The sequence below is a fragment of the Chiloscyllium plagiosum genome, unplaced genomic scaffold (assembly GCF_037043375.1).
Source record: "Chiloscyllium plagiosum isolate Xiang-an unplaced genomic scaffold, Cpla_swu_hap1 HiC_scaffold_32, whole genome shotgun sequence".
Classification (NCBI taxonomy): Eukaryota; Metazoa; Chordata; class Chondrichthyes; order Orectolobiformes; family Hemiscylliidae; genus Chiloscyllium; species Chiloscyllium plagiosum.
This window is the reverse complement of record NW_028270170.1, coordinates 18,908,723-18,936,464: the sequence shown is the minus strand read 5'-3', so window position 1 is coordinate 18,936,464 and position 27,742 is coordinate 18,908,723. Positions and strand designations below refer to the sequence as shown.

The 27,742-nt window shown below is 39.1% G+C and overlaps 1 protein-coding gene across 2 annotated transcripts; it reads right to left on the bottom strand.

Annotated features, from left to right (window-relative positions):
- On the bottom strand, nucleotides 1-27,733 carry tmem106a (transmembrane protein 106A). 2 transcript variants are annotated; one of them, XM_087977846.1, is made up of 9 exons: nucleotides 27,717-27,733; nucleotides 21,743-21,823; nucleotides 16,900-17,136; nucleotides 14,758-14,821; nucleotides 14,501-14,660; nucleotides 8,871-9,011; nucleotides 7,440-7,483; nucleotides 6,507-6,560; nucleotides 1-5,349 (listed from the first exon to the last, which is right to left on the bottom strand). In XM_087977846.1, the coding sequence occupies exons 3-9, from the start codon at nucleotides 17,117-17,119 to the stop codon at nucleotides 5,202-5,204; spliced, it is 831 nt and encodes a 276-aa protein (XP_087833972.1). In that variant the 5' UTR covers nucleotides 17,120-17,136; nucleotides 21,743-21,823; nucleotides 27,717-27,733; the 3' UTR covers nucleotides 1-5,201. The 2 variants fall into 2 exon arrangements, with proteins under 2 accessions (XP_087833972.1, XP_043530963.1); XM_043675028.2 differs by lacking the exon at nucleotides 27,717-27,733 and adding an exon at nucleotides 21,406-21,503 and having other exon boundaries at nucleotides 21,743-21,821.
- Between the last annotated feature and the right edge of the window lie 9 nt (nucleotides 27,734-27,742).

Sequence of the window (27,742 nt, the reverse complement as noted above, 5' to 3'; positions counted from 1 at the left end):
AAATGTTAATTATCTTTTAATTAGCAACAAAGCCACAATTACAAGACAATCCATTTGAAAACATAGGGTAGTACCAAACTAAAACAATATTTAAGTGTGATACAACACTTTCTACAAAACTCACCATATTTAAAGTAATTTTGCGATTAATCATTTAATCATTTTGCGATTAAGTTGGACATCAAAAATTCAATTTTCAGTTATCTTTCTGTTGTGCATATTGGCTATACATAAGGAATGAATGAAAGCATCTTTCCCAATTTCATAACCTAATGTAAGGAGTAGCATTAAGATCAACACTTAATTTTTCCATGACTGCAGCAGTGTGGTTACCATATTAAAGTGTCACTGGGTTTACACATGGAAAAGTGCTCAATAATATTATTGGTGATGCAATTTCATACCATCAATTATTAACATCAGAAATTACTTTATTACCTGAACAATTAAATCCAAGAGTACAAACAGTGCACTGAAAGTTTCACAACTAGTTGATGTACAGTAGCCAATTCAGGGCTAGTTTTCACAATGGCAGGATTTAAAGATCTTTCAGAACAAGGTGTTCCCAGTCCACAACTACATAAAAGAGTGATGCCTCTCCCTATATACAGATATATAACTGGGATACTCCCCCAAATCAGTTATTGATTTCAACCTGGCTAACTGAGCCCCCATTACTTAATCACCTAGTTAACCAACATTTCAAATTACTTTAAGGCTCAATTACTAAATAAAATTTTTAGCGTACTTTCCACTGAGCAGATTTAATTAAGAAAAGCTGAGTAAAACCACATCACACTTCAGCAGTGGTTTACCAGCTGTGTCATTATTTAATGTAGTTTAATAACCTTTTGTGTTCATCCCATGATTTATCAGTAATACAGACTGAAAACATTAATTGCAATGAGGCAATTTATTTCACAGGCTTAACTAATTATCATGGGCTGCGTTGAAAGGTGTCTTTAGAATGCTTAATTATGTGAAATAATGATACCTGCAAAGGAATTACGAAATTGAAACTTAATCCACAGTTCAGATCACGTTAGAAGGGAGCTGAACAAAGCTTAAATTTACCTGAAGTTCAGGATTTAATTTACTGCTTTATATCTGGCAATTTATGTATTTAAAAGTGAATACAGTTATGCAAATAGAATTTTATGTTAACTGCATTTAAGCTCCATTCAAGTCGATTTATATTAGGTGCGATTTTAGTGCAACACAGCAAGCTCAAAACTCTGCAGGAAGGTCATGTGTTCTTTGTTACTGCATAAATGAGTGAAATACTCTGCAAAATGAGTGAAATACTCTGCAAATTTAAATATCAAAATAACATGCCAATTGCAAAACATTTTTAAAAATCTAAAATTCTTAAAATATAATTGGAGAATGGAGATGTTAACTAAATTACTTTAGTTGAAATTCCTTATTTAATATACTTCAGTCACTAACTTTAGTACACATACCAAACAAGTTCTCAAAATGAATCCCTTTTACACCTTCAATTTCCTGAAGATTCTTACTGTGGACAAAAGTTCCGCTTATGTACATCTTGCCCAAAATGCTATATTTTTTATGCTTCAGCATAGGCAGTGAATAGTGGTAGACGATTCAAATGTGGAGTTTTTTGCCTCAGAACTTGATCCCATCTAAATCTATCATTTGAAGTTACTAGCCAGAGTTGGTGTAATACTCAAGACCAAGAACTCAGGTACACTTCGGTTAACTAGCTCAGGAGCACTGAGGCCACCCATGCATGCCCAACTCTGTCCATGCTCAGATGTACACAGATCAGAGACGGAGTATCACACATTTTGGTCTGCATGGCCTAGTACATTTTAGGCCACAAATTTACTAACTGAGGCACATCTCTGAGAAATGTACTCCCAATTCTTGCATTACACCCACTTGGCTGTCAAGGACTCAAACTTTAAACATATAATTTGTACACCTGCGTGTCTGCAGCATTTCAGATTTGCACACCAATTCTCAATTTTGTGTCTACAATAGTGCAGGGTCAGACATAAAAGTTAATTAAATACACTTACACAGGAAAAGTCATAGAATGATAAATTCTGTCATGTCAATCTGCACTGAAATCATTTTCTATACACAAGCTATTCTTCTTGTTTCACTGTTGCTAGATGAAGATCCCAGATCCCTCCCTATAAACACTATTGGTGCACCTACACCACATGATCTGTAGAATATCAAGAAGGCAGCTGAATACCACGAGGGAAATAAAGGATTGGCACTAAACGTTGGCCTTGCCAGCAATGCTCATGTCATGCATAATAAAGAAAAGTGAGGAGGTAAGTATAGCAAAGCAAGACAAAGAAGGAATATTACTGCAGAAGTTTAAATTTGAAATATATTTTAAGTTTGATGATGTATAATTATAGATGGTGTCAATTACATAAACACTATTCCTGGTAGAATAAAATGTCCTTACATTACCTAATGAACCTTATATGTAATATCTGTGAAAGAAACACAGCCATTACATAAAAGTGATCATACTGCTAAATAGAAATTAATCTCTAAGTATCTTTGCACTTGAGAAAATTTAGCAAATCGAAATGACTAAACACAATATTTATCAAAATACAAGTTCACCTAACTACCATGGGTACAAACATCATTAGGATGAAAATAACGACTTCATCTAGCCAGTGAAATCAGAAATACATTTTCTTAGACAATGAAACGTTTCCAAGCTTTATCAAACTTGCACTTTAATCATTTTAAAAATATCAGAAGCATGGGTAAATTTTAAGGACTAACATCAGCACATGTCCAATGTTCTTCCTTGTTTTGGTCATTTAAAATAACCAATTCTGTGAAAATCTGCTGTGTTTAATGCAAATAAAAGGCCATATAATTTCCCCTTACACTCATCAGCAACCACCACAAAGGACAGAACAAATTGGTTTAATCAGGTTCAATATAACTATTACTTTGGTCAATAATTCAACATGAGACAGATTAACAAATCATAAGATTAGTTCTGGTTGATTTCTTTGATTTGCAGTTCCATTCAGCACTGAGTCTGAAGTCCTGCAGGATCTGTCTTCCTGGAAGAAAGCCCAATCTACCAAATATTTGTTTACTCCTATTACAAGATTCAGAATACACCAATGATTGGTGCCCAAATCGACTGTATCTATGGACAAAGACAGTTACTTGAGAAAGTGTAATTTCAAATTGAAACATCGATATGACAAGATTATAGTTTGACCTGAAACACTGAAAGCAGATAAATATTCTTTAAATCGAGAAATACCAACAATTCTACAACATTTAATTATCTGTGAGGCATAACAGGAAGTAAAGGATAGCTTTACTTCTATTGCTGATGCAAATCTGAAGTAATGTTGAAACAATGAGTAAAACTGAAGGTGAAAATAATGCAAAAGACCACGTGAATCATTGCAAGCTGATGCCTACAGTAAAAGCATTTGATGTAGTTTGTGCAAATTCAATGGAAACAAATTCTGCCACACCCAATCAATCAATTTCTAACTGGGTCACTTTTGAAAACATGGTGAAAGTGGGAAAACTAAGTTTTAAAGAATGTTCCTGCTCGGCAACAAACATAATCCAATGGATAGCAACGACTCAACAACCAAGTATGATGACAATGAGTTCTTCTCAACTGCCCATCAACATACACTTCAGATAAAAGTTTGCTTGGGTTCCTATGATTTGGTTTAAGGCAAGAACAATATCCTGCTTCAAATAACTTTCAATCTTCGATCGCTAAAAGTGATCGAGCTGGGATGAACAACTGCACTTACAATGTGGTCAGCTGTGACTGATATAGATGTAATAGCATCTTCTGTGCTAATAATTGCACCCTCCTCCCCATCACTAAAAGAATTTTAAGTATGCATGCAAGCGGTAAGTGCTAATGTCCTCCCCAATTAATGGAGGGAACACTACATACATTACAGAGAAAATACTGAATTATGGCTATTATCTACAATAGTAAATCTAAGGCTTTTAAAATAGGGGTATTTGCTCTGTATGGCCGAGACACAGTCACACTCAGACATCTTTAATGCTTACGTACTGTGGGCACCTTCTGGGGCTGGCTGTAAAGTTTTGGTAAGCATTCATCGATAAGGTTTTTTTATTTTAAAAAATCCCCTCCAACATTTCTCTCCCCTCTGCCGAAGGGATGTCATCCTGCTGCAATATGGTTTCTTATGCATCCTTTGGCACCGGTTTGGGGCTGTTATTGAAGGTCTGCAATCAATTCAGTTACAGGAACCATCAGACCAATCTTAAACTCACCTAACATTCAAAGTTAAAGCAGGAATCACAGTGCCCTAGTTCAGGGGCAGTGAAATAACTACACTTGAATTATATAACCTCTCTCTCTGAACTGAAATCATTAAAGATCATCTAAAATCAGAACAAGTCAGGATCAAAAGGAAGGTCATCTTGACCAGTGTAGCTGAATTTCACTATACATTTATCCACTGACCATGCAGGAGCTTTAGTGTATATTCACAAGTGGCACTAGTATAGTAAACAATGTGGCTTTTCGGAACACAGTAAATAACACATTCAGAATGTGTTGGGTATCTAACTTTGTATATGCTGTCACTGCACATTAGTGATTGGGAATACTGCTGTTCTGCAATTAAGTATTTTCAGAGATAGCAGTGTTCATTATCCATAAATGCACAAGAACCTTCCAGATGTTGACCAGAATGCCACATACAAATGTTGCATAAAAAAAAGCTTTCTATACATTTGTGTCCCTTTTAACAGGGGGCAACAGCCTAATGAATGAAAGGTGACTTTTTTAAGGAAATGTATATTTAAATTTAGAGGCCACAAAAGGTGCCGCTATTATATCTGAAATGAACTAACAAATATCAGTTCACAGTTCAGTTCCTAGTCATTCCCTAGTTAAATTTATCTTATCTTCCAGCTCTGGTAGTTCAGCAGAATGTTCTATTACTAGACTGTCAGATTATCAAATCACCATTACACGCTTGACATCCCAAATTAATGTACTCCTCTTACACGTGTAACACTGCCACACAGAGCACTATAAAATAATCAGGCAGACGTGTGCAGAACTGGCTGATGGATCATCTCATCAGTCCAGGAGCACAATACCTACACACAGAGGAGGACGTGTTTGTGCCATGCTGGAAGCCTTTAGTGAAAGGGCAAAAATACCATTTGTGTTAACTGAGCAACTCTTGCAAATGGTTGCCCTGAGAAGGGTAGTAGGGGCTGTGAAGGTGGGTGGTGTTGGAGCCACAATCAACATATTGGTAGGCATCAAAGGAGACTTGCTCAGAATGCGACAAATACCAAGCGGTCACTGTTGCTCTGGAAAAGATAGGAAAAAAATATTAGAATGAACAATAATTTCATGCTGTTATTTTTACAAACACAGTTTTGGAAGACTGGTGCTGCATTTGATTTGCAGATCGATTTTGGCAGTCAATGATAGTTCCAACTCTGTTTATATTTCAGGAAGGTTTCTACATTAACAGGATTAAATAACTGGCTTTCACAAGTTTAAATGTGACTAGCTGTCAGCAGCAGCTTCCCAAGTGCAGTGATACATGGAAAAATGCAAGATGTGAAGGACGTGATAGAAACTGCAAGTCATCTCTGGATCAAGGACATAGAGACTGAGGCTCTAACTTACAAGCATGTATTGAAATTGAAAAGGACAGCATATTCTTGCTTTTGTACAGAAGATCAGATTGCTTGTGCAAAGCATGCCAGATGGAGAAGAAGTTGTAAGCACAGGTACAGAACAGCATTAAAAGAGTAATCCAGGATGAAACTCTTTTATTCTAATATTCAAGTTTATTAGGGAACCGCAACAAAAAAACAAATGGTCTCGTTCAAGAAATCACCACTGCACAGAAAAAAAGCTGCCTATGCAGAACAGAATATCCTGTCCTTCATGATAGAAGGGAAACATATGTGGATATGTGGCCATTACATTGTTCTCTTTAGATCTGGGATGCACCGAAAGCATGCTCTGCAAAGGGATAAGTATAGAGATCTAATTAAACAAAAGAAATCAGACAACAGAGGTTTATGAAATCATGAGGGGTACACATAAGGTGAATGTCAGGTGTCTTTTCCCTTGGGTGTGGGATTTCAAGACTTGGGGGCATATTTTAAGGTGAGAGGGGAAAGATTAAAAAAAAGACATAAGGGGCAATTGTTTTTATACAGAGCGTGGTTTGGGTGTGGAATAAACTTCCAAGACAAAGTGGCGGATGCAGATACAGTTAAAACGTTTAAAAAACATTAGATAAATTACATGAAAAAATGTTTGGAGGGATATGGGCCAAACGCAGGCACGTGGGACTAGTTTAGTTTGGGATTATGTTCAGCATGGACTAGTTAGACTGAAGGGCCCGTTTTTATGCTGTATGACTCTATAACTCTATTCACTTACTTCAATTACATCTGCAAATAGACTCAACCAACTAAAGAAAATGGCCTAGTCTTGCAGTACTTACTGTATTGAGATCACAATATTGTGCACTTTGATTTCAGGCATTGTGCAGTAATGGCTTAAAGATAAAAAGAAAAGATAATGTTACAGATTCTCTGATACATACTGCAAATTACTCATTAACATTTGTATACTGTTAGTGGTTCTATCAATGAATCTACTATGCACCATAATTAGGTTATTTCAGGGATACCACTAATTTTAAATTAATTTTAATGCTATCAATGCAATCACTGTCTGAGCTTCACATAATGAAGAAATGTCAGATGCCAGAGACTGCAGAACAGTAGCTCAACAAGAGATGTCATCTTAAGGAAACAAGTCAACAGAACTGAAAGATGTAACTATTATTTGGAAATGCCCAAAAGGTAGGAGTTTTAAATTATTACAATTGCCTTAGACATCCTCTAAAGATGAATTTTAAATGTGTTAGGTTGGCTCAATTAGTTATTTTCACACCTGAATCAGAAACGTTTGGGTTAAACATTGGTACAAAACAGAGTACAGAATTGAGACTATCAGGTCAATATCACACTGAGAGGTTGTCAGAGGCTTGCTGCACTTAATGTCATATCAAAGTCTCAGCTGAATGTAAAACATGCACAATGGGATCTATTAAGAGCAGCAAATCCTCCTAGTGCTGGCCAAAATGCAGCCTTCAACCAATACAACTTGAATTGCAACTCATCATGAATTGTGCGACCTTGCCATTGAGATTATTCAGTTGGCTGTGACACATTCCAAGACTTTCTGAAGTCATGAAGGGCATGAAATGAATACTAATTATTTCTTTTACATCATAGTGTAACTTTTGTTTGTTGCTACACTAAAGGTGAGACTATTTTTCATTATGTAAAACTCAAGGGAATAGTTACTAACCACTGCCATTTCGGTTATGACCTGACAATTCTAAACAAAAATTTATTATAATACTTACTACATGCCTAAATCATCTAGGATGGCAGTCACCTCATAGAAAATCTGAAACACAGGAAAATACGTAATCATGCTATACAGAACAGCAATAGACACATGATCCTGACAGAGTATAAAAAGATGTGTGCAAATCATCTTATCTATTGAATGAAGACAACAGTGATTAGTTACAAATATAAATCACACTAACAATGAAATTCACTAAAGTGTTTGAACTGTAAAGCAAAACATAACAAATTTGAAATTCTGACAGCAGTATTATAGTGATGTCCTCCTTACATCTGTGTTAGGAAATAATCTGTGATAGCTTGTCCACACTGAATTAATTATATGCAGCACTCATTAATAATTAGTGATCCTCAATAATTAGTGAGGTTTATGGTGTGCATCTGGTCTAAATTTCAGAAAAACAGAAAGCAAAACTCAAAATGCATTTCTAACAAGGAATATTTCCTATCTGCAAAATCCAACTTCATACCTATCAATTAACTATGCCTCCAATAAACTCCTCTAACTTTTTTTAAAATCCTGCAGGGGCTACAATCACCATATTGCTTTTGCAACAATAAAGATGCTGTATTTTCATGTACTTGTCTGAGAAACTGCTAAAATTTGATTGAACAAAAGGAAACCATTATTTGTTTTAATGTATACGGATACTATATGCTGCTGTAATTGCAAAAAACAAATCATATGTCAGAGCAAGTCCCAATCTTAAATTAAAGTATTACCAATACTTTGTTTTCATTTTCCACTGTCCATAGTATTTTGTTATTACTTTTCATTTTCAAGTGTGTGACTGTGAGGCATGTGTCTGAAGTTAAAGACTTTTACTGTATATATTTAGCTGCCAAAACCTGGCTAGATCTGCTTTTGACAAGATGCAGAAGTTCAGAATTAGAATCCCTACTGTGTGGAAACAGGCCCTTCGGCCCAACAAGTCCACACTGACCTTCCGAAAAGACTCCCATCCAGATCCATTCCTCTACATTTACCCCTGACTCATGCACCAAACTTAAACATCCCTGAACACTAGGGGCAATTTAGCGAGGGCAATTCACCTAATCTGCATATCTTTGGATTTTGGGAGGAAACCAGAGCACCTAGAGGAAACCCACGCAGACACGGGGAGAATGTGCAAACCCCACATTGACAGTCGCACGAGGTGAAAATCGAACACAGGTCCCTGGTGCTGTGGGGCAGAGCACTAACCACTGTGCCACCGTGCTGCCCCTGGTAGAGCTAAATGCAAGCAAACAAAACCAATGAGGATGCAAGTAAATGCTACTGGTATCAGTAGATACAAGTTTTACATTTTCAAAAGATGTGCTATCACGTTGCTTTGGGTAACCTGTTGAAAATGTAATTAACATTGCTGTTAAAACAGCAACGACATCAATTGCACACACGTAACTGAGCCAATATTCATTACCTGGCCGCCTCCCAGGGGTCTGAAAACTGTAGTGTTTTTGATGTTGACAGTTCCTAGAACTTCATTAAAAAACACAATCTGCACATTGAGATCTGTAATACTGATGCTGTAGAAGTTATAGTTTGTTACATTTATAATATTCTGCAAAAGAAAAAAGGGGCAAAAGAAAAAAGGAAATTAGCAATCGACAGCCCATTAATAAGACATGAAGGCATCATACAAAGTGGATAATCAAGATCCTGGAGGATTGTTTTTCAGACTGGAGGCCTGTGACCAGTGGATGCCACAAGGATCGGTGCTAGGTCCAATACTTTTCATCATTTATATAAATAGAATCATAGAGTCATAGAGATGTACAGCATGGAAACAGACCCTTCGGTCCAACCCGTCCATGCCGACCAGATATCCCAACCCACCTGCCAGCACCCGGCCCATATCCCTCCAAACCCTTCCTATTCATATACTATCCAAAAACCTCTTAAATGTTGCAATTGTACCAGCCTCCACCACATCCTCTGGCAGCTCATTCCATACACGTACCACCCTCTGTGTGAAAACGTTGCCCATAAGGTCTCTTTTATATCTTTCCCCTCTCACCCAAAACCTATGCCCTCTAGTTCTGGACTCCCCGACCCCAGGGAAAAGTCTTTGTCTATTTATCCTATCCATGCCCCTCATAATTTTGTAAACCTCTGTAAGGTCACCCCTAAGCCTCCGACGCTCCAGGGAAAACAGCCCCAGCCTGTTCTGCCTCTCCCTCTAGCTCAGATCCTCCAAACCTGGCAACATCCTTGTAAATCTTTTCTGAATCCTTTCAAGTTTCACAACATCTTTCCGATAGGAAGGAGACCAGAATTGCATGCAATAATCCAAAAGTGGCCTAACCAATGTCCTGTACAGCTGCAACATGATCTTCCAACCCCTGTACTCAATACTCTGACCAATAAAGGAAAGCATACCAAACGCCTTCTTCACTATCCTATCTACCTGTGACTCCACTTTCAAGGAGCTATGAACCTGCACCCCAAGGTCTCTTTGTTCAGCAACACTCCCCTGGACATTACCATTAAGTGTATAAGTCCTGCTAAGATTTGCTTTCCCAAAATGCAGCACCTCGCATTTATTTGAATGAAACTCCATATGCCTTGATTTGGATGGGAGCATAAGAGGTATAGTTAGTAAGTTTGCGCATGACACCAAAATTGGAGGTGTAGTAGACAGCAAAGAAGGTTACCTCAGATTACAACAGGATCTTGATCAGATGGGCCAATGGGCTGAGAAGTTTAATTCAGATAAATGCAAGATGCTGCATTTTTGGAAAGCAAATCTTAGCAGGACTTATACACTTAATGGTAAGGTCCTAGGGAGTGTTGCTGAACAAAAAGACCTTGGAGTGCAGGTTCATAGCTCCTTGAAGGTGGAGTCACAGGTCGATAGGATAGTGAAGAAGGCGTTTGGCATGCTTTCCTTTGTATAGGAGCTGGGAGGTCATGTTACGGCTGTACAGGACATTGGTTAGGCCACTGTTGGAATATTGCGTGCAATTCTGGTCTCCCTCCTATCGGAAAGATGCTGTAAAACTTGAAAGGGTTCAGAAAAGATTTACAAGCATGTTGTCAGGGTCGGAGGATTTGAGCTTTCGGGAGAGGCTGAACAGGCTCGGGCTGTTTTCCCTGGGGCGTCGGTGGCTGAGGGGTGACCTTATAGAGGTTTACAAAAGTATGAGGGGCATGGATAGGATAAAAGGGGAGGGAAATGGAACTAGGTGGGTTGCTCTTCGGAGGGTCGGTGTGGACTTGTTGGGCCATAAGGCCTGTTTCCACACTGTAGGGAATCTAACCTAATGCAATCAAATAGACAAAATCTTTTCCCTGGGGTGGGGGAGTCCAGAACTAGAGGGTATAGGTTTCAGGGTGTGAGGGGAAAGATATAAAAAAAGAGACCTAAGGAGCAACATTTTCACACAGACGGTGATACGTGTATGGAATGAGCTGCCAGAGGAAGTGGTGGAGGCTGGTACAATTGCAACATTGAAAAGGCATTTGGAGGGTATACGAATAGGAAGGGTTTGGAGGGATATGTGCCGAGTACTGGCAGGTGGGACTAGATTGGGTTGGGATATCTGATTGGTATGTGTTTCCAGCTGTACGTCTCCATGACTCTATGTGGATGTAAGTTTGCTCGCTGGGCTGGAAGGTTCATTTTCAGACGTTTCATCACTATACTCGGTAACATCTTCAGTGAGCCTGCGGACGAAGCACTGCTGATGATTCCTGCTTTCTATTTATATGTTCACCCTTGCTTTGTCCAGAGGCTAACCATACCTCACATGGTGACAAAACGTCTTAAAATAAACCTTCCAGCTCAGCGAACAAACCTTCATCCAGAACCTCAACTTGAGCTACAAACCTTCTCAAAACTCGCTTTCATGTAGATGTAGTATTTCTGGATTTCCAGAAGACATTTGTTAAGGTCCCACTCAAAGAGTTAATATACAAGGAGAGATAACATGGGGTTCAGGTTAGGATTAGTTTATTAGCTTTAATAGAGGATTGGCTAACCAACAGAAAGCACAGAATCAGGACACACAGGTCTTTTTCTGATTAGCGAGATGTAACTAACGGAAAGCCACAGGATTCGGTTCTCAGGCCCAAATTATTTGCAACCTATATTAATAACATAGATGCAGGGATAGAGGGTGCAATAGCCAAATTTACAGATGACATTAAGATACATGGGAAAGTACGTTTCATAATGAAATAAGAAATTTAAAAATGGAAATGTGAATGGACCAAAATTTTGCAGATGGAGTTTAACCTGATTAAATTTGAGGTTATCAGAAGAATGGAAAGGCAACTTATGTAAATGGAACTTCAGGGTGTTTCGGTGCAGAGGTCAGGGTACTAGTGCACAAACAGCAGATAATTAGCAGGTACAGTGGGTAATAAGGAAGGCAAATGGAATTTTGACATTTTTTGCTAAAGGAAGAGAGTACAAAGGTGTTGCTCCAACTGTCCATGACATTGCTGAGACTACACCTGGAGTACTGCATATTGTGGTGGCCCTATCTTTGAAGGACTTACTTGCATTGCAGGCAGTTCAGAGGAGGTTCATTAGATTAGTTCCAGAGATAATGTGTTTGCCTTATGAACAGGGATTGAACAGTTTATGCCTATACTCTACAGAGTTTAAAAGAATGAAAGGAGATCAAGTTGAGGTATACAAGATGCTAAAGGGGATTGGCAAAGTAGATGCTGAGATAATGATACCTCCTTGGGCAGTCTAAAATGAGAGGTCATAGTTTTAAGATTAGGGGGTAGGAAATCTAAAGCCTAAATGAGGAGAAATTATTTCTCTCAAAGGGTCATAGAATTATGATGACTGTGATGAATGCTAGGACAGAGAATAAATTCAAAGTTTGTGAGAAGATTTGTAGCTCGGGTGTTCATTGTTGTGGTTCTGTTCGCCGAGCTGGGAATTTGTGTTGCAGACGTTTCGTCCCCTGTCTAGGTGACATCCTCAGTCCTTGGGTGCCTCCTGTGAAGCGCTTCTGTGATCTTTCCTCCGGCATTTGTAGTGATTTGAATCTGTCGCTTCCGGTTGTCAGTTCCAGCTGTCCGTTGCAGTGGTCGGTATATTGGGTCCAGATCGATGTGCTTATTGATTGAATCTGTGGATGAGTGCCATGCCTCTAGGAATTCCCTGGCTGTTCTCTGTTTGGCTTGTCCTATAATAGCAGTGTTGTCCCAGTCGAATTCATGTTGCTTGTCATCTGCGTGTTTGGCTACTAAGGATAGCTGGTTGTGTCGTTTCGTGGCTAGTTGGTGTTCATGGATGTGGATCGTTAGCTGTCTTCCTGTTTGTCCTATGTAGTGTTTTGTGCAGTCCTTGCATGGGATTTTGTACACTACATTGGTTTTGCTCATGCTGGGTATCGGGTCCTTCGTTCTGGTGAGTTGTTGTCTGAGAGTGGCTGTTGGTTTGTGTGCTGTTATGAGTCCTAGTGGTCGCAGTAGTCTGGCTGTCTGTTCGGAAATGCTCTTGATGTATGGTAGTGTGGCTAGTCCTTTGGGTTGTGGCATGTCCTCGTTCCGTTGTCTTTCCCTTAGGCATCTGTTGATGAAATTGCGCAGGTATCCGTTTTTGGCGAATACATTGTATAGGTGTTCTTCTTCCTCTTTTTGCAGTTCTGGTGTACTGCAGTGTGTTGTGGCCCTTTTGAATAGTGTCTTGATGCAACTTCTTTTGTGTGTGTTGGGGTGGTTGCTTTCATAGTTCAGGACTTGGTCTGTGTGAGTGGCTTTCCTTTGTGGTGAATTCTCCATTAGGTGTTCTCTGTATCATCATGTCTAGGAATGGGAGTTGGTTGTCCTTTTCTTCCTCTCTAGTGAATCGGATTCCTGTGAATGTGGCGTTGATAACAGCACACAAACCAACAGCCACTCTCAGACAACAACTCACCAGAACGAAGGACCCGATACCCAGCATGAGCAAAACCAATGTAGTGTACAAAATCCCATGCAAGGACTGCACAAAACACTACATAGGACAAACAGGAAGACAGCTAACGATCCACATCCATGAACACCAACCAGCCACGAAATGACACAACCAGCTATCCTTAGTAGCCACACAAGCAGATGACAAGCAACATGAAGTCGACTGGGACAACACTACCATTATAGGACAAGCCAAACAGAGAACAGCCAGGGAATTCCTAGAGGCATGGCACTCATTCACAGATTCAATCAATAAGCACATCGATCTGGATCCAATATACCGGCCACTGCAACGGACAGCTGGAACTGACAACCGGAAGCGACAGATTCAAATCACTACAAATGCCGGAGGAAAGATCACAGAAGCGCTTCACAGGAGGCACCCAAGGACTGAGGATGTCACCTAGACAGGGGACGAAACGTCTGCAACACAAATTCCAAGCTCGGTGAACAGAACCACAACACAGAGAATAAATTTGAGGAGGAGACAGATTTTTAATTAGTAATGGGTTGAAGGGTTATGGACAGTAGGCAGGAAAGTGAGGTAAATTGCCTAATCCTGCTCATAGCTTTTAACCATAACCTCATTATTTTAATTCTCTATAAGCAGCAGACCCTTCTCCATTTTCCATAACATCCATCATTTGGGCTTTTCAGAGTAAAATGTGAAATTTGTACTAAATAGTGCTGAGCTATGGGCAGTTTTATGTTATGCACTAGAATCTTCTGGATGCTTAACTGAAACAATGAGGAAACAAGCAATTCAACAGTGTGATATAGATGTCCAGGTGCTGCTCTCTCTTATGTTCCTTAGAATAGGGAGGCAGTCACTGCTGGATATTTTTTTAAAAGATTCTTCCAAGGGATGTGTGTGTTAATGGCAAGGCCAGCAATTGTTGTCCTCCACTGCCACTCTTTGCATTAGATGCTGCAGAACAAAGTTGCCCTAAATGCACCATAATAATTTACCTTAACTCAAATTTAAGCACCGATCAATATCCCAATATAACTGATATTTTCTCATTTTACAATAGACAGTATAGATCACAGAAGCCACATTACACAGGTCATGCTGGTTTTGGTACCAATCTATTCCTCCCAGAATTTAAATTACATCTATGATGGACCTACCGTTATTTTAAGAATAACTTTATAATTCGTTGTGTCATCAGTGATGTAGGCTGACTTAATACCCACATGTTCTACTTTAATGGAACGTGGGAAAAGGAAGAAGATTGCAAGTCCACTAATCAGGAGGCTGATCAGCACGGCGACTGCCACATAAAGCTTCCTGCAAAGAAATCATATCCCAGCATTGGAACCAATTTTATTCTTTCTGGCTGTGAGTGATATCTGAACTGTTACAACAATAAACTATTAATACTGACGTTCGCTGTGGTTGTAGCCTTTGGTCACTGTATGGAATAAGAGCAACCAGCTCATTCTCCTGACCTGGAAATGCAAGAAAATAAAGAAATAACATTTTTGAAACATCATATTACCTATAGCATTACAAGTGAAATTTTGTAATTTGATGCCAGCTTTTGTCTGTGGGATTATGTTCACTAGCTTTCAATAAAGTGCAACTTAAGAGAATTGAGCACATAGTCTCTGCTGACACTCCAGGCAGTACTGAGGGTGGGCTATACAGTCAAAGGTGTCACCTTTCAGATGAGACATCCAATCAAAGTCCTTGAGGTAGCCATAAAATGATCCAACTGTACAGATTTTAGCCAATATTATTGCTTAATCAACATCAGCAAGAAGTGACTATCGCTCAACAAATCAATATTGTTGGTGTAAACTTACTGAGGGTAGATTACTGCTCTGCTTTCCTATCTCATAAGACTAACAAGAATTTCGAAGTGCCTCACTGGCTTTGAACTGCTTTCCAAAATGCAAAGTTTGTGAAAAACATTTTTTCCTTTTAGTGTGTTTTAAAAAGGCACGAGAGTAATATTTGGCAATGCACCATTATTAAGAAGGTTTCTTTAAAATCATATGTGCCTCACTAAACTCAACTCTTAGGTATTTTTAACCAACCTGTTCAGACATGATATGACCCATCTTGATCAGATTACACTTGAAACCAGAAGGTCCGTGTACATGCCCCATCAGTTGTAATGTGTCCAAACAAGTTAATTTTTTTAAAAAGTTGAGTTCCCACTAACTGTTGTAGTGCATTGGAGTGTCCCTACCTTTGACCTAAGAAGATTGGGCTCAAGTCTGACCTGCTCCAGTGCATCAAAACACGTCTGAACAGATTGATTGACAAAGATCTGAGTTCAGCACCAATCAAGCTCTTGTGTCAGATTTGTATTGGTCAAGACCCATCTGCTCCCAAGGTATACCATAACATGTCTAGATTTATTTATAAGAATAAGAGCTGAATTCAAGGGCCTTATGGTGTAGTGGAGTGTCTCTACCTCTGGGGCAGAATATCCAGGTTCCAGTTCCACCTATCTCTGAGGTGTGTCATAAGATGATTGATTAAAATAACTAAAAGAGCTGAATTCTGAGTGTTGATGTCTGGACAGGGAAATGACGTATTATCATAAATAACTTTTTATATTTACAAAAATACCTTTGGAAATCTCTGAAAATCTTTGGCTGACTAATTCAATATATGGATTGGGTAACATGCAGGTGATCAAAATAATTATAAATCACCCTTTACTAAGAGTCATAGTCTCTCAGTAGAGAGAGAAAGATAGAGTTAACACTTCAGGTTATAAACTGATGAAAGGTTATTGACCTGAATTGTTAACTTGGTTTCTCTTACAACCTGTTATCCAACCTGTAGAGTATTTCCAGCTTCTTATATTTTTATTTCAGTCTCCAACATTTGCAACATTTTTGTGATAAAGCTAAATCGGCTAACTTTGGTCTTCATTGTTCCCCTACTTGCTCCAATTCCTGAGACAGTCTGAACCCCATTAAAACTCATCAAGGTAACATGGATCCAAGTTACAGAGCAGAACTGCAAATAATTCTCCCAAAGAGCCAATGCCAAGACACTTTCACTAAAACTCATATTTGTTCAAAAGGAACAAAGAAGTTTCAATGGAAACTGGCATTTGTTCGTATTGTAGATATCTAGAGAGTGTCCAAACCATTAGCAATGTTCTCTCTGGTAAATCACAAGCAGTGGCAACACTGATTCATATAATTTCTAAATCCAAAGCAGCATCAACAAAGGCCAGACAGCATGTATAAAGAACACATGTAGCTATGGGAGAGGGCACAGCATTGAAATGAAAAAAAATGTTAAAATAATGTCAAGTAGAATGCCAATAGTATATTTTTGGCATCAATACTACTTCATAAAACACAGTCCCAATTCTTCCCAAACTTGACAGATGTATTACTAACAACACTGTGTTTGGAATTCTTATTGCTTGGTTACATTGGAATTTTCCTCTCCGTTAAATGACAGTGGCAGGGAGTTACTATTGGAGAAAGGGAGGATGAAGCATGTTCTGCTTGACTCACACCATCATTCTTGCTCACGTGATAAGAAAATTATCTACCTCTGGGTATTCGTCCTGTCCCTTGACAGGTGGGACATGTGATACTCTCTCTTCCCACAAACTCTACGTAAGGAACATGAGAACTGGCCTCTCCATTACTGTCTTGTATTTCATTTGTGTTTTCCAGAACTGTTCTTTCAGTCTCGGGCACGATGGGTGCTGCATCCCCTTTCTTGCTTTGTCTTGCAAAATTAGGCAAATGAGAGAATGATTTACCCATCGCTTCTTATACTAGTCCTATAATATGAAATCAAAATAAAGAGTCATACTCTATGGAGATAATAATTACTGAAAACATTTCAAAATACATTTCAAACCTTAAAATTACAAACCTGTATCACAACATTTACAGTCTCTTAAGTCACATTGGAGTTAATGTGCTGGTCTAGCTTTGTGCTTTGAAATACAGCTTTTGTTAGTTTAGTGTGTATTGACTAAAGGAGAATGAGGCTGGGGAAAGAAAGACGTTTTGAAGGATTATACAACCTTTTTTGCATTCCTCTACTTGGGCAAAAATTTAAACTAAAGGTCCTTCATCACTAACTTAAAAACTAATTTCTGGTTCAGAAGCTAAACGATTATGAAAGGACAAATCAAGGCTCCATCTTGTGTTCGCTTGATGCTGTAACTGCTCCCATGCAAAGGCAATATGTTTTAATATTCAGATGCACAAATCAATGTTAATCTTAACAAATATCATGACAGTCATCCTTATCTCAGCGAATAAATTACTCAATAGAGTTTTTTTTAAATTACAAGAAGAAAAGCAGGAAGTTCTCATTGACTCATAGAGGTCCACAACACAGAAAAGGCACCATCAAGTTTGTGCTAGTCAAAAACAAGCACCTAACTATTTTATTTTCCATTTTCGAGCCCTGTACGAACGAATTAATGATTTTATTGTCATGCCCACTGCAAGTGCATATCTAAGTAATTCTTAAATGTTATGAAGGTTTCTACCTCTACCACCTTACAGGCAGTGAATTCCAGATTTCCACCACTCTTTGGGTGGTTAAAAAGAAATTTCTCACATCCCATTGAAACCACCCGCCCCTTGCCTTAAATTTATGCCCCTAGAACCTTCGGTCCAACCTGTCCATGCCAACCAGATATCCCAACCCAATCTAGTCACACATGCCAGCACCCGGCCCTTATCCCTCCAAACCCTTCCCATTCATATGCCCATCCAAATGCCTCTTAAATGTTGCAATTGTACCAGCCTCCACCACTTCCTCTGGCAGTTCATTCCATACACGTAGCATCCTCTGTGTGAAAAAGTTGCCCCTTAGGTCTCTTTTACATCTTTCCCCTCTCACCCTAAACCTATGCCCTCTAGTTCTGGACTCTCCAACCCCAGGGAAAGGATTTTGTCTACTTATCCTATCCATGCCCCTCATGATTTTGCAAACCTCTATAAGATCACCCCTCAACCTCTGACACTCCAGGGAAAACAGCCCCAGGCTGTTCAGCTTCTCCCGATAGCTCAAATCCTCCAACCCTGGCAACATCTTTGTAAATCTTTTCTGAACCCTTTCAAATTTCACAACATCTTTCCGATAGGAAGACCAGAATTGCACACAATATTCCAGCAGTGGCCTAACCAACGTCCTATACAGCCGCAACATGATCTCCCAACTCCTGTACTCAATACTCTGACCAATAAAAGAAAGCATACCAAACGCCTTGTCCACTATCCTATCTACCTGTGACTCCACTTTCAAGGAGCTTTGAACCTGCACTTCAAGGTCTCTTTGTTCAACAACACTCCCTAGGACATTACCATTAAATGTATAAGTCCTGCTAAGATTTGCTTTCCCAAAATGCAGCACCTCGCATTTATCTGAATTAAACTCCATCTGTCACTTCTCAGCCCATTGGCCCATCTGGTCAAGATCCTGTAGTAATCTGAGGTAACCCTCTTCGCTGTCTAGTACACCTCCAATTTTGGTGTCATCTGCAAACTTACTAACTGTACCTCTTATGCTCACATCCAAAACATTTATGTAAATGACAAAAAGTAGTGGACCCAGCACCGATCCATGTGGCACTCCACTGGTCACACGTCTCCAGTCTGAAAAACAACTCTCCACCACCACCCTCTGTCTTCTATAGTTGAGCCAGTTCTGTATCCAAATGGCTAGTTCTCCCTGTATTCCATGAGATCTAACCTTACTAACCAGTTTCCCATGGGGAACCGTATCGAACGCCTTACTGAAGTACATATAGTTCACAGCTACCGCTCTGCACTCATCAATCCTCTTTGTTACTTCTTCAAAAAACTCAATCAAGTTTGTGAGACATGATTTCCCACGCACAGAGCCATGTTGACTATCCCTAATCAGTCCTTGCCTTTCCAAATACATGTACGTCCTGTCCCTCAGGATTCCCTCCAACAACTTGCCCACCACCGACGTCAGGCTCACTGGTCTATAGTTCCCTGGCTTGTCCTTACGACCCTTCTTAAAAAGTGGAACGTTAGCCAACCTCCAGTCTTCCGGCACCTCACCGGTGACTATCGGTGATACAAATATCTCAGCAAGAGGCCCAGCAATCACTTCTCTAGCTTCCCAGAGTTCTAGGGTACACCTATCAGGTCGTCTGTTTCCATGCTGTACATGTCTATGACTCTATTTATGGATCCCTCAACCAAGGGAAATAATTCCTTCCTGTCTACGCTATCTACGCCCCTCAATTTTATATATGTCAATCATGTTGCCTCAAGTTCCTTTGCTCCAAGGTAAATTGGCTACTATGTTTCATAGATTAAACTCAGTGATTACACTTCAAAAGTTACTTCACTAGTTTAAGGTGCTTTGGGAAGTCAAAAGTTGTGAAATGAACTACATGAGTGTACATATACACAGGAGACTGACCAGATTTAGGAGCCTTTACTAAGGCACTAAAAGTTTAAAGAAAAAAGTATAAACTAAGAAATCAAATCCAAAAAAGTGAAATAAAAATTGGGAAAGGAAAATGCAATTGAGAAAGATAAAAAAGTGACAGGCAGAAAAAGTAATATATTTTGAATTTGTTTTATTACAGCCAGAGTGTAAAAGAGATTTTTCATACACAGATTGTCATGGAAGACAAAAGCTCTTGATAATGATGCAAAGATAGATAATGTGGGCATTTAGGTGACTGGAAATGGCTCAAAGCTTGGTAAGAAATTGTTTGCTAACATTCATTGTACATATTACAGATAAATAATTGCCACTAGCCAAGATATTTGCAGAGCTGCCACAAGTTTATGAAGTATAAGAAAATTGGGAAGGTTAGAAAAGGCAAAGAAACAAAAGAATTAAATAAAGAGAATTTATTCTAAAAAGAAATGATTTTAAAAATATTGCATGAGGGATCATCAATAGATATACAATCTCTATTGACAAGGCCCCTCTCCAAATATATCTGAAGAACTGATGTAAAACAATGTGATACCATTGGGGTATTAAGAGCAGCAGGAACAGGAAACAGCAGTTTCTATTGGCATTTTTTCACCCATTGATAACCATCAATTTGTTTGTAGTTCTTCAAGCTTACAAAGATAACTGAAAACATGAACTATTTTATGTAGTACCAGAACTACCAACCAGAGAAAATGACAAGTCAACCAAAAATCTGATGGCCCTGTAAGCCTCTGACAACCTATTTGCAGATGTCAGAGGGTCTGAGAAAGTAATTGCGAGCTAACTTTTAGAGATTACTGACGTTTGGGCTGCAAATTATAAATATTCTTTAACTATCCAAGTTGATTAATAGTCACAAAACCTGGAGTGTTTCCTGGCAACCACATGCTATTCATTATCTATCTGGGTCCATAAAATGGTGAAACACATGAAAGTGTGTGAAAGGAAATTAGGACAAATCTCCAGGAATAATGCAAGTGAAGTAAATGTATTAAACACAAACAGTAAACACCAAACAATGTAATATTATTTCAAAACAGGACAATGGCAGAAAAGTAAACAAAATCTGCAAAAGTAATTATGAAAAAATGTCACTGAAAACAGAAAATCAAAATAGGTCAGACTCCATAGTCTTTAAGCATGATTTCAAGTGATCTATTTTAGAACAGTTTCTATGTGGAACCTACACAGGAGTTCCTGAGATCATGTTAATGGTCATGGCACACAACCAATGCCTTTGATAACTGTGCAGGCAGTTAATACAGGTCAAATATTTTATCTAGTTAGCCAATCCAAACAGCAGATTACTTATCCACCTTTTGATCCAATGGTTGATATACATCAAAAGGTACATGGAGAGTGAAGGCTGGTGGCAAGCATCCTATATTTACAAGCCAATTCTTCGGCTTAAAGGATAAATGTCAATAATTCCCTGTCCATTAACAATCAGCTTCTGTGACCATGAGAGTCATCAATAAGTCCCTCAGCCAAATTTGCAACTGCCCTCTGGGCAATAAATAATGCACAATAATTGTTGGCCAGCCGGTGACACCCACATCATGAGAATTAATTTTAAAGAAGAGCTTTTGATGTAAGGACCTACCTGTTAAGAACAACAATGAGAAAAACAGATCACTGAAGGCTGTGACTACACAATCTATGAGTCTTTCTCGAAGGATCAACAATAAGTGAAGGATTCAACTGTGGAAGACAGACAAAATGACAGTTGCCAGCTTAAAAGTTTAAGAGAGATGTGATACTTGCTGTGACTTGAAATAACCCCCAGTTCTGCTGTGGTTTAAGGATCTGACCAACACGGCTGCTGAATTTTAAACTAGAAATAGTCAAACCAATTTCTAACCACATGCATGCTGCAACTTGAAATTTACACAGTACCGAGAAATCAGTCAGAAAAATTCATAAATTTAGGTTTTGTTCACCTCTTTTGAATAGCTGGTGACTTCAGAATATTTGAGATTCCAGCTCTACTTCTCCCAAGGTAATTCCATTCCAAAGGAATCTGGAAACAAAATAGTAGCGTGCCAGAGTATTCTGTGTTAGCAACTGATTAGGAGATTGTACTTTGTTTAGAAGCCTGCAAGACAATCCTGTAAACACCGAACTTACTCATTTCAATCCACAAAATACAACTGGAATATATTGCTAGATGCTGACAAGTCCTCTTTTTAACTTCAAACCATATTTCATATTTTAAAAACTGGGCACAATGGCCAAAAGATAACCTGCAAATAAAAACAGAGAAAATGTTGGACAATCTCAAGTCTGGCAGCATCTGACGTTAATGTTACGAGTTCAGTGACCCCTTTGTCTTTCTTTCCACAGATGCTAGCACACTTGCTGAGTTTCTCCAGCATTTCCTGTTTTTGTTTCAGATCTCCAGCGTCTACACTTCTTTGTTTTTATTTTAAAAATTACATTACTTCTTTTCTGGGCAAGAATTACGCCTCTTTCTCAAGACAGGACAAAGTAACATTCCAGACAGACATGAATCCATTGCCATTCACAAATAATAATCAAAAGGGTATGATCAAATTGAGGAGGCGGGGGGGGGGCGGGAAGAGAAATGAGAGCAAGAGAGAGACCCCCAGGAGTTGGAGGGATTGGTGAGGGAAAGAGCGAGACTCGGAAACCTTTGGTGGGTGGGAGCTACCAGGCAAACACTGAAGGTGGGCAAGAGAGGAGACATGGGTCTTCCAGCTTCTGTGCCCTCCTCCTTCCAGGGGACTCCAATCCTATCACATGTTCCCTCTCCCCACAGCTAGCACATTTCAAATGCATGCATTTCCATGCACATCTACAGTGCTGCATTTGAACATGACATCACACACAAAATTTGACATGATCTTCTTTGGAATCGTGTGCATAGCAATAGGCTATCAGCAAACATCACCAAATAAATAACATTCTCCACTACAAACTCACAGAAGGGCTTACTTGGAATAAACAACCAAAAGGAATGGAAACAAACCTCTTTTCACACATACATACATTTTACTGACAGTGAGAAAACACAAATTCTGTCCATGGCAATGCAACCTATGCGGTTTTAAACTGAATCCAGAAATAAGAGGTACAAATGAATACCACAGGAGGGAAATCTTTTTTTTTTACTTTTAACGACATCTTCGCTGCTCTTTCCCCAGAGCACTGCGATACCCGTTCCTTGAAGTAGTTATCCAATTCCTTCCAGAATGTTACGAGTGGATCTGCTTCCACCACCTTTTCAGACAAGGCATTTCAGATACTAATAATGTTTTGGTGTATGAGCTTCTTGATTTGGAAAGATACTGGGTTTGGTAGAAATGAAATGATCTGTTTTGTCTTTCCTGTGTGATGTTTACTTTAGTGCAGTGTTAAATCCACTTGAGTACTGTAACTCCATATAAAGCAAGTAAACATTTGGACCCCTAATCTCAAAATAGTTGCCCCAATATGCTGATGAGACTATTACTGCTCATAAATACAAGTTTGTGATTTGAAAGCTCCAATTAGTGGTTACATGGTCATATTTCAATTTATATTAATGTTAGAATTATTATCAGTTCTGCACATATAAAAGCTTTGTAGCCACAGATCTCTTCGAACCAGCCCAACTTGCAGGCTCAAGTTTCAGTCAGCACAGATCCATGTTTTTCACAGACACAAATTCATTGAACACAAAATTCTGCTGCCAAACGCCAGTCATTTTAAACTGGGGTCTACAGAAATACAAATGGATGTGCTGATTTTGAGAATGCTAAATCTCCTGTTGCACTTTACTTAACACCCCTGTCAAAACAATTAAGGTCTGACTCAGGCCACAGGTAAGAGTTTACGATGCAAGTGTCAACAAAAAGTGTAAAGCAATGAGGGATCTCAGTCAGACAGTGCCAGCATTTGTAGGAGTTCCTCAGGCCAGAAAAGATTAAAGTGACCTACCCAGACAGTGTGTAAGAATGATTAGTTTTCTGTGGGGGCTCAATCCTGTTATTATCAATCTTCACTTGTGCAAACCTTGTAAGCGTCACAAGATTGCTGTCAGCACTGAGATAAAAATCATTTTTATTTTCCCTACCTGCTGAGGTTAGCTAACAAAGTATAGTCTTGGAATTAAATCGGAGAGTTCAAAGAACTGTGTGACCAATTATAAAATCGAGTGATGAGTTTATACTTTCAGTTATAAGGATTTATCATTTTGCTGTGTTGCCATTTCAAGTACTAACAGAAAGCAAGGCAATTAGCATGAATACCACTGGTATTCCCAGTGAAATAAATGGATAATTAAATAGCACAGGTAACACAATATCTTATACTACTTTTAGTATAAAAATAAACTGTGGGAAATGTGGCATTTCCAGGATATCAGTTAAAACCCAAACCTCTGTACATACATCTCCATATATTTTCCCAAGATACAAAAGCAGTTTCCAAAGCAGTTACTTCTGAGATCCATTCTTAATTTTGTTAGCTCAAGTCCTGACCTTTCAAATGTTCCCCTTGCTCGTACACACCTTATCCTTAACCCATCACATCCATAACACCACTATTTTTGCTCCATATAAGTGACTCTTCCATAATACCAGCCGCTTGTAAGACCTAATTCAATGAATGTTTATGGAACAATGTCAAAACTCTTATCCTCATTTTTGAGATGCTTTCCACACCTGACCTCAGTGACATATCTGTTTAATCTCCCTGTTAACCTTCACTATAATTTCTTTTTTGCATTCTTCGTTACTGCTCTTTTGGCAAACTTGCCCGTGCCATCTTGGAGAGTTTGCTCGTGCCCATTAAAACTCCGCCAAAATTAATTTGCCTTACTTCCCATGTTCCCATTTCCCTGACAATCTTTTGAAAGTATAGCACTGATTTGTGAATATACAAATCAGAAACAGAACTTGGTCATTCAGCCCCGTTGTGCCTGCACTGCCAGCCAATAAGATGACGGCTGAACTAATTGAAATCCTGACTATTCTGATAACCTTTCAAGCTCTTTCTTAACAAAAATCTAACTACTTTTGCCCTTAAGATATTCAAGGAGTCTGCTTCCAACACCTTTTCACACAGAGTTCCAAAGACTCTCAACCTGGAGAGAAGATTTTTTTTCTTAATTTCTACCTTAAATGAACAACCCCTGCTATTCAAACAGTGACCACTTGTTCTAGATTCTCCTAGAAGTAAACATCCTCTCTATATCTGAACTGTCAACACCCTTAAGGACTTTTTGTTTCAATCAAATCGCCTTTTACTCTTCTAAAATCTAGCAGATTTACCTTCAACCATTTAATGTAGGAAATATGGCATAAAAACAGGCCACTTAGCCCAGTTCATCCTGGTGTGACCTACTAGAGCCATCTCCCATGTTTCCTCATCCAAATCTAATCATTGTATCCTATTCCCTTTTTCACTTGTAAGCTTGTTTAGCTCTCCCAGAAATGCATCCAAATTGTTTGCTTCTGTCAGTCCGCATTGTATAGTGAATTCCAAGTGCCCATCACTCTTTGAGTCGACAGAATCCTTCTAAATTCTCCACTGAATTTCTGGGTGACTGTGTTCTCGTATTTTTCTTCACCCATTAAATGCGTCATAATTTTAAAGACTTCTATTACATTAGCCCTCAGCCTTTGTTTAAAAAGAAACACTCTCTGCCTGTCAATCTTCTTCAGATATTTCTGGTATTATTTTCTCAGTTCAATCCCTTGAAAGTAGAGAGAAATTTCTTCAGATACTTAAAAAAGAAAAGAGTTAACAAAGTAAGTGTTTCTATAGAAAATTAGTCTGGGAATTAGTTGTGGAGGATAAAGAGACGGCAGACAAACTGAGCAAATATTTTGTGTTGGTGCTCATTCAAGAAGATACAAATAGCATCCCAAAAATAAGGAATTGAATAGGAGTGAGAAACTAAAGAACAATTCAATTACCAAGGAAGTAGTACTGAGTAAGTTGTTGGAACAGTGATTTGACAAAAATGGATTTTATCGTAAGATCTTAAAGGAAGTATGTTCTGAGATAGTTGATGTGTTGGTTTTAATTTTCTAAAACTCATTAGATTCCAACAAGCTTACTTTAGACTGAATAAAGAGTAACATTGGAAAATAACTAAACAGGGAGGGAGGCAAGCAAAAATCAAGAATCAAGGTCAATTAGCTTAACATCTGTCATAGGGAATATATTAGAAGCTATTATTAAAAGGCATTACAACAGGGCATTTGGATAAGTTCAAGGAAATCAGGCAGAGCTATTTGGTTTTGTCAAAGGGAAATCATATTTAATTAACTTATCAGAATTATTTGAGTAAGTAACCTCTGTTGTGGATAAAGAGGCATGAGTAGATGTATTGTACTTAGATTTCCAGAAGACATTCAATACGTTGCAGGTTATCACTGAAAATAAGAGCTCAGTGTTGGGGTAACATATTAGCTTGGATAAAAGATTGGCTGGCTAACAGGAATTGGTGTAGGAATACATGGGTCTTTTTCAGGCTGGTAGGATGCCATGAGAGGAATGCGACAGAGGTCAGTGCTGGGTCCTCAACGTTTTACAGTTTATATAAATAATTTTAATGTAGAGATCAAAGGCATGATAGTTAAATTTGCTGATGGCACAAATATAGGTAGAAAAATGAAGTGAGAAGCAGACGAAAAGAGCCTACAAAGGAATATAGATTGGATAACTGAGTGGACAAAGATTTGGAAAATGAGAATATAATGGGGAAAGTTTGGAATTGTCTATTTTGGCAAAAATAATTTTTAAAAAAAGCATATTACCTAAAGGTTGCACAGCTCTAAGATGCAGAGAGATCTAAGTATCCTAATGCATAAATTGGAGAACATTAATATTCAGGTACAGCAAATATTCAGGAAAACTAATAGAATGTTATGCTTTATGGGAAATGGAACTGAATGCAAGAGTGGGGATGTTATGCTTCAGAATTACAGGGCATTGGTGAGACCACAAATAGTATACTGTGTACAGTACGGGTGACTGTACTTAGGGAAGACCATTAACACACTGGAAGCAATTCAGGAGACAGCTTCATAGACTGGAATATGTAGACTGCCTAATGAGGAAAGGCTGGACAGCTCTCCCCTCTGGAGTTTAGTAGAGTCAGAGGTGAGTTGATTGAAACACCAGAGACGAGGTGTCTTGACCAGGTGAACACAAAAAGGATGTTTCCTCTGATGGGATAATCTAAAATAAGGGGACACCGTTTTAAAATAGAGGGGTCGACCACTGACGGCAGATGAAGAAACTAAAATTTATCAGAGGGTTGAAAGTCTTTGGAAACCCTTTCCTCAAAAAGGCAGTGTCAGAATCCTCAAATAGTTTTCTCTTTGGGAAGCAGAGGCAAACAGATTGTTGACTTTCCAAGTAGGGAAGGGGGTAAAGGTAAACAGATTGTTGACTTTCCAAGTAGGGAAGGGGGTAAAGGTAAACAGATTGTTGACTTTCCAAGTAGGGAAGGGGGTAAAGGTAAACAGATTGTTGACTTTCCAAGGCGTGGGGCGGGGTAGATGAAGGATTATTTTTGGGGTTCGCAGGAATGTAGAATTCGGGGTGAAATCCAGTCCAGGCGGGATCGTGTTGAATGGAGGAGGGGGCTCGAAGGGCTGAGTGGCCCCACTCTTGTTCATGTGCGATCATTCTGCGAAGCCTTTTGCTTTTTAAGTTATTTTTTTTCCTCCTCACAGAGGTGTCTCTGGCCGGCCTCGAGGTGAAGGGGGAGGCACAGGCCGGAGATCCTCAACCATTTCCCCAAGCCCAAACCTCACCGCCCGCACCGCCTCTGACACCGTTTACCTTTCAGTGGGGCTTACTCGCACATCCTGCCCCTGGAATGTTTACCCCCCTCTGCCCGCCCCCTCCCCACACACACGCAGTGCCCAGGGTTTCACTCACTCACTCACCCGCCGCCGCCGCCGCCGATTCCCCTCAGCGCC